Genomic DNA, 7,808 nt, shown 5'->3' on the forward strand with positions numbered 1-7,808 from the left:
TCATTTGTTTTGTTTTCATGGGCTTATGTGCTTTTTCTGAATTTAGATCATTCCCCATTCATCAAGATAGGAAAATCTTATTTTTGTTGTGAATAATTCAGAGGAAAATAACTGAGCAAAAACTTGTAAGTTTGCATTCCCAGTTTTCAGTGACACCACTCTGACATGTTTTCACTACAGTTAGGTTAAATGCCTAGGAAAAGATGCTGGGTTCTCTCTGTATCTGTTACCATTAAGGAGAGGAGGTTTGGAACATGCTGTACTCAGAAATCCTGAATTAATGAGGTACTACATACACATCAGAGGATGGGAAGAGTTCTGCCATGTGCCATGATTTCCACAAAGCTTTCTCCTGTAATGTGGATGTGAAAGAGCTGTGTGAGGCTATCTAAGCAAAGTGGAGTGGAGAGTTCCTCTTGAGACCTAGCTGAGGGATTTAGTGTCTACAAATAGATACGGCTTTACAGATTCTTTGTATAGATTACCTATGCACAGTTCACTTAATAAAGTGAACTATTTTACTGTCATTGTGTATTGCCTGTTAGTTTTCCTGAATAATTTTCCTTTTTTACTTTAGTGTTTCTTTGTAAGTACAATTAGTGTGGTTTCTTTAAAATTGAAAGTCTGTGTTACTCTCATCAAGTTACGGTCTTGAAAGGAAATTCTTGTTTACAGAATCCTTTTTTTGTGTGTTGCTCAGTTTGCAGTAAAGTGTTTAGAAACAGAAATGTATCTGTGTTTTTGAACACAGGAACGTTTGGGTATTTTTTTAAACCCAAAATTCTAAACCCAGTGGAAACATTTGCCTGATTTTTATGAAATCTAGTGGTTCCATTCCAGTATAATCATATTTCCTTTTAGTACTTGATACTTTACTAGTATATAGAAACAAGAATATGAAAACAAGTACAAAGTGATTATTTGTGAAGCAAGGTCAACAAATCACCTCAGATGTTGATTAACACTTCTGACCTGAGGGAGCCTGTTTTAAGCACAATAATTTTGAAGTCACTGCAGCTGTTTATCTTAATTTTTTTTTGCCAAGATACAATGACTTTTTTTTCCTATGACACTAAAATAAAAGGGAGAAGCCTTACTATTTTAGCCCTTCCAGTAGTGATCTACCTTAGGCTTTCAGGGTGCTCACAGTTTTGTTTAATAATCACTTGTTCTCTTTCATGGCTACTGAGAAATAAGTTACCTGTTCAGATCCACTTTTGTGCCTGGGTTTTGGTGAAAGCAATAGGAATAAAGTGCATAGGCAAGTTAGCTGAACTATTACTGTATCTTCCACAACAATTGAATGTCCGTGGCTTTCAGATGTTCCCTTTCCTCTCATCCCATTTTTCTGTACTGTGCAGTAATGTCAGAGTAAATCAAGAAGCTATAAACAGGCTCCCCCTGTTTGCTGGAGTGAGCAGAGACACTGATCTGCTGTGGCACAGGGGTGTCCTGGTAGCAGCAGAGGTCACTTGAATGTGACAGACAGACAGACAGCTGCAGCTCCTCTGCTGCCCTGGTGTGATTAGCCAGGTAATTACCTAAGTCAGATAATTTGTGTATGTTTGATGTTTTAGCAGTGCATACCAGACTAGAACTTGTTTGTCTTTCTTATCAAATAGGACATTGAAAGTGGCTTGCTGAAAGTTATGTAAGAAATCTGTAGCAGGGCAAGATTTCAAAGGCTAGTAGGTGAACCTTGAAAACTCAGGAGTCACTTAACTGAGGACTGAATTCTTACCCATCAAAACTGGTGCTGTCCAAGGTAATAGTGAATTGTGTTTATGTTTGGACAGCCAGTTGTAATTGTGAAGGGAATTGGCCCTGAATTCTGATTAAAATTATATGGTATAACATTATAAAGAATATTTCTAGGGGTAGTAAAGATATTACTAGATTAGCTGGAAGCAAAGGGAGGTGAATCTTCTGTTCTACTCCGTGCTGGTGACAGTACACCTGGAGTGCTGTGTTCAGTTCTGGGCTCTTAGAGCAGGAGAGACATGGGCAGAAGAGAGCCGAGGGAAGTGGCACAAAGGTGACTGAGGCTGGTGCATCTCTCCCATGAGGAGGGATGGGGAGGTGGGACTGTTTAGCCTGGGGATGGAAGGCTTAGGGACAAACTTAGCAATGTGTGTAAATTCCTGAAGTGCAAAGAGACCTGAGCCAGGCTAACTTCTGTAACACTAACCCTTATGTGACAAATTGACGCATCTTCATTCTAATTCCTCTGCTTTTCTGGTTAGCACTGAAGTAAAATAATGATTTTCATGAGAAAGTAATTTCATCTGAAGTGAATAATTTTGTTTTTCCTTCTGTATTGGGTTGATCTTTTCAAGTGCCAGGCCTCTAAATAAAAGTGTTTCCCTAATGAAACAACCAATCTTGGTGTGCTAGGATTGGCTTCCAGGAAATGGAATGGAAGAAAATCTCACCTTTTTAGGGCTGGAATGTAAGCAGTTATGGAATTTCAGTATCTGGAATGCTTAAGATTTACAAGCTAGCTTTCCTCAGACAGGTATTGTGAAGTTATTTACAGAGCTCAGGACTTAACACTTGGTAGTTTTAATACTATATTAAGCCCCCAACCCCCAAATATTTAAAATTAAATTTTGCTGTTTTATGAATTTCAGTGTGAAAAAGCTTTTTTAGAAATTTTTCTGGGGCACTATTTAGAAAGCTAGGATAAGTATCATGTTAAAAACCTTGTTCAACTCTTTGAAAATTTTTCCCATCTACTTTCTGCTTTGAGTACAGTCCTAATCTTCAAAATTATCAGCATAGAAAATTTAGCATCTTTTTTTGCTAGTAAATTCCCCTTCTCTGCTGTATTAAGTAAATGTGTGATTTAAATAACTGTAACCATTTAAAACTCATCCAGTGATGTAAACAATTAAACAATTGTACTTCCTTTTTTTTTGTTATTAAATGATTAAAAAATATTATTTCTACGTGTGGATCTCAGCTCTGATGATGACTTTTCCTAATTTGTGGAAAGTCATCTAATCTGTCACTTCCTTTTTCTACATGATAAAAGTTACAAAATCATTATGGTATTTGAAAAATTAGTAGTAAGGAGATAGATTTCATAGGTTTATTTAATATTTAGACTGCTCAGATACTGGTCACTGAGTGCAATGAAATACTGATGTTTTTATTTCTTTATTGATTTAACGTCAACTTACATCTTGCTTCAGCTTATTAAAAGAGAATATACATATTTTCTTCAAAAAGTAATTTAAAACACAGACAAGTGTATTTTAATAGTCAATTGATCAACATTTAGTAATGTGATTATTACAGATGCTGTGCAGAGCTGTGTTTTCAGGTACCTGCAACAGAACTAAAAGTGAGACTGTATTGTACCATATAATATATTTTAAAGGTCATGGATAATGTCCAATTGTCATTTTTATTGTGTATGAAATGTATTTACACCATTTTGCATACCTTTAAAGACTCACAAGTTATAAGACAAATGTGTAAGTATTTCCCTAACAAGGAGATGTGTTTTGTGTAGTTGTTTGAAGGGATTGTTTCAAGAAAAATAACTTTCTTACGGAATCCTAGACTCATTAAAATAGGAAGAGCAGTACTGCAGGTCTCTTGTCCAATCTCCTGCTCAAATTAGGGCCCACACTGCTTGGACTGGGCTTTGTATTTTAAAACCCTCCAAGCATGGATCTGCAGCATTCTCTGAGATTCCTCAGATGAGATTTGCTCATTTGTGTCCCAGAGTGTTCCTCAGCAGTGATACAGAAGTAAAGAAGTTACAGCTGCTGTGTAATGGAGCAGTTTCTGTGAGATGAGAGTGGCTGCTGTAGGTGCTGCTTTGACCACAGGAATTGTGTTTCCCTTCTGAGCCCCAGCCTGGACAAACTGTGTAGTGTCAGTGGGAAACAGAGAAAAAAGCTCCAGTAAAGCCAATGCCTCTGAAGGGAAGGCAAAGGAATGACACTTGAGGTTGGCTTTTGTAACCCTTTTTGCTTGGGTTTTCTTGAACTTTTAGTATTATACAGCCATTTCCAGACATGCGTATCAGTTTTCTTATGTATAAACATATTTCCCTCCGACTTGGTATATTGTATGTTGGTGCTAAGATTGCTTTGGATTGTGATATAATTGATGTAAGAGGCTTTTGTGAAGATTTCTGGCATCTTTCTGAATTGCTGTTAAAATCTAATATATTCTTATTATCCTTGTCTTCTAATAGTTTGCTGCTGGAGATCATCCCTGTAAATTTTCTGATTATTATTCTCTGGTTTTAGCACAAAACTGATTTTTTTGGGGTCAATACTTGTGAATAGATTTTCTAAGATAAAGATAGATTGGCAATTGCTCAGTTGTAAGGACCTATGAGTGTGGTACTGATGAGTTGCAGCATTTGCAGTCAGGTGTCTTTCTGGGAACAGTTCCCTCAGAACACATTTCAGTTGTGACAGCTGTAAAACATAAAGCAGCCTTGGCTTACCTGAAAATGGTGGTAACATTGTGATTCATTATATAAAGCATTTAGCAGTAAGGACTAATTACAATTTGGATTCAGGATTTGTTTGTATTTCTATGTTCTTGAATTACATAATCAAAAGATTGTTTAAAAGAGCCTGTCTGCATCTGGTTTTAAGATTTTTTACATATGTATTTATATATTATGTGCATACATACATTTTAATTAAAACTTCTGTAAAGCTTTTAAGCACAAACAATCCTAATGGGGTTTTGTTATTTTCATTTTTATTTCAAAGCTTCTGCTAACCTAGTTTAGATATAGAAACTTCTGCTAGTATGTTAATGTTGATCCTAAGTGTGAGCTTTGTTTCACTGTTACATATTCACAGAAAGTAGTGCAGGGAGGTACCAGCAAAAAAGCTTACTTTATAGTACAGTCTGTTGTGTTCAGTGAACAAGTAATAAATAAAGTAGCAAAAGCACAGTGAAGGTTTACTGATAGAGCTGTACTGACACATTTTTTGCATGGATCTGTTTATATCTTCTTTGATTTTTGACTTGCAAATATCGTAATTGATTTTAAAATGGCACTATTTGTTAAACAAGATTTTTTAAAAGTAAATATTTGTCAAAGGAAATTGTTGCCATTTTCTGTGAGTACTCTTAAAATGAAAATGTTTCATGTAGGAAGAAATGGTTGACTCTAGACACTTGTTCTTCAATCATAACATTGAAACATTTAAGACCATTTTTAATTAACATGACTCTATCCCAGTCACGTCTCTAGCTTTAGCTAGTTTTTGGTGAACTTTATCTAAGTGCAATTATCACAACCCAAGAAAAAATGTAGGGAAACTGAATTAAATTATATGAGGCATAAGTCAAGTAGGGCTTAGTTGAGCACTTTCATAGCTGGAAAATTAGGATGTCCTTTCTTCATCAGGTCCCAGGGATTTTAGCTGTGGTTTCATACTAGTCATGCAGGCTTGCACGTATTTCTGTATCTGTGAGTGGAGGTTCTACATCTTTGGATTACTTACAGTGCCTGCTGGAACTGTAACCTTCTTTTACCTGGCATAACTCTGAGCATGCCAGTAATTCAATTATCAAGAGTATGTGGCATAGATTTTTAACATTTTTGCATTGTTTCTTTTGAGATGTCCATTGTGTGATTTGCTGCAGGCTGTCATTTTTGTCTGCCATCCAATGTATGTTGGCAGGAAGGTTGTGTACTAGGCTTTGTGTCTGGTCACAGAAAAAAATTCATGCATCTCAGCCAGACCATTTTGTTATTCCTTTAGAATTAAAGGCATATGAAACAGATGCAGCTTAATAAGTATCTTTTTTTATAAATAACATTTAAATAACTTAAAACAATAAAGTTCAAATACAGCTTAAAATAAAGTTTAATGCTGTAAAAACAGAAAAAGCATGTATAAGAATGGAAAAACAATATTGAAAGCTGTATGCCCTAACAGGAATTATACAAAAGATAGGATATGTTACATAAAAAACCTTAATATGTCTGAATTTTTGCTTCATTGTTATATAAAATGTTAATTTGTGAAAAGTGAGATGAAGTACATTATTTATTCCTATTTTTATTTTACATACACTATTTGAAACATCTTTTAGAGCAGCATTAGGTATTTGTTTCATTAATAGATAGGAACATTTTGTGTTAGAGTAAACTTAATTTGTCCAAACTAACTCTCTTATCTGAATACAACAATAAACATTTACAAGACTATATTTTTTTTGATCATATAGTTTATGTATAGGATATGAGTTTCTTGGGGGAAGTATTTAAAATACTGCTCAGCCTCCACATTTTCTATTGACTTGATAATCTGACAACTCATTCCAGCAGCCTTAAAGTCTGACATATTTTACACAACATTATCATCTGCTTATTATTATTATAGCAGCCATATTTAAGAAGCAGATAGTTTTTTAAATAAAATATTATCAGATAATCAAGTAATGACTTATTCTTCAGGGTAAATTAATTTAAGAAACTACCCAGTTACAATGACTAAGATAATGATTGTACAACTCTTTAGAATTTTTTACAACTTTTAGTTAGTAAATCTGGTTTTGTGTATATTTTCAAATCTTTCTCATGTAGTCTCTTAAAAATAAACATAAATGCGCAAGTCCAGCTTGTTCAGTTTCTCAGTAGTATTCCAGCATCTCTTGGTATCTTGTCGAACAGTCTTCTTAAAATTAATCTTCCTGCTGGAACTAGTTCTTTATAGATCATTTGTGATTAGGATATTGCCAGAGGAAGGAAGTGGGATGCTCTGTGTTCTTTCTTTGTTTTTTTACCTTTCATTGGAACCCCTTTGTGGTTTAGTGTAACAAACATCTATTTCCCTTTGTGTGTCCATTTTGCAGAAGCATATGTGTTGTAATGGTTTTCTTCAATTAGTTCAATGAAGTTGCAGTCCTCGTTGCAGACTTTCTGTTGAGAGTAAATAATAAAATATGGTAAGGCAAGAACAAAAGTGTCTTTTTAAATACTTAGATTAGGGAAGAGGGGAGAAGAATAAGCATTAGACCTGGCATATTAGGAATATTTTAATAAATTAATTTGGCCTCTGAAATCTGAGTATTGAATATTCTAGCTTTGTATATTCCCCCTTAGTATTACACATTTTGAAGAAGTATATAAGACCTAATCATTGCATTTATTAAATGAACATAAAAGTCTAATATGGGATGCATGGGATAAGTCCAGAATACATTTTACTTAATGAGGAATCTGTTTTATTAAAAAAACATACAAATGTTACATCTCAAAATACCTCTAAGATTGTAGGGATGTACACATGAGAGAAGTTTGCATCCATACCTTTCCATAGAGTCGCCCTGACTTGTTCATTGCCAGAAAGTATTCACTTTCCACTCCTTTGATTGCCACTATTCCAACTGCCACCGTGCGGATTTCTAGAATACCTGCAAAGGTACACAGCAAGGGCTGTAAAATGCTTGGTTGTTCTCCAGTTAACTCAGAAGGTTTCCTAGAACTAAAATTCTGTAGTATTTTTCCATGTTTATTGAATTTATTCTTGGAAAACAGGAAACTTAAGTGCATTCTTTTGAGGAAAGGGCTAGACTTTAAAAATTCCCTGTGTGACCATGTCTGCATAGAGACACTTTAAAATTGTATGGTGGTAATTTTAAAGTATATACTGAAGTTGTGAAGACAATATAAGTAATTCCTCTATTTTCAGAGAATCAGTGTAGCTTAGAGTTTATCAGGCTCAGGGTTTCATTTGGAATATGTAGTTAGCCATCAAGGTTCACAGAATTTGTGTAAATCCTTTATTTTGAAGTTTTCTGTAGCAGTATCATCCCCT

General features: G+C 34.8%; 1 protein-coding gene across 3 annotated transcripts in view; it reads right to left on the reverse strand.

Annotated features, from left to right (window-relative positions):
* Window positions 1-3,143: 3,143 nt before the first annotated feature.
* FGF7 (fibroblast growth factor 7) overlaps window positions 3,144-7,808 on the reverse strand; it is a 29,142-nt gene continuing 24,477 nt past the window's right edge. For all 3 annotated transcript variants that reach the window (XM_014306528.2, XM_005419630.3, XM_014306529.2), the window contains exons 3-4: window positions 7,301-7,404; window positions 3,144-6,910 (exon numbers count right to left, since the gene is read on the reverse strand). In XM_014306528.2, coding sequence (XP_014162003.1) covers window positions 6,815-6,910; window positions 7,301-7,404 — 200 coding nt within the window. In that variant the 3' untranslated portion in view covers window positions 3,144-6,814. The remainder of the gene's footprint in view (window positions 6,911-7,300; window positions 7,405-7,808) is intronic.

The sequence above is a fragment of the Geospiza fortis genome, unplaced genomic scaffold (genome assembly GCF_000277835.1).
Source record: "Geospiza fortis unplaced genomic scaffold, GeoFor_1.0 scaffold171, whole genome shotgun sequence".
In the NCBI taxonomy this organism is placed as follows: Eukaryota; Metazoa; Chordata; class Aves; order Passeriformes; family Thraupidae; genus Geospiza; species Geospiza fortis.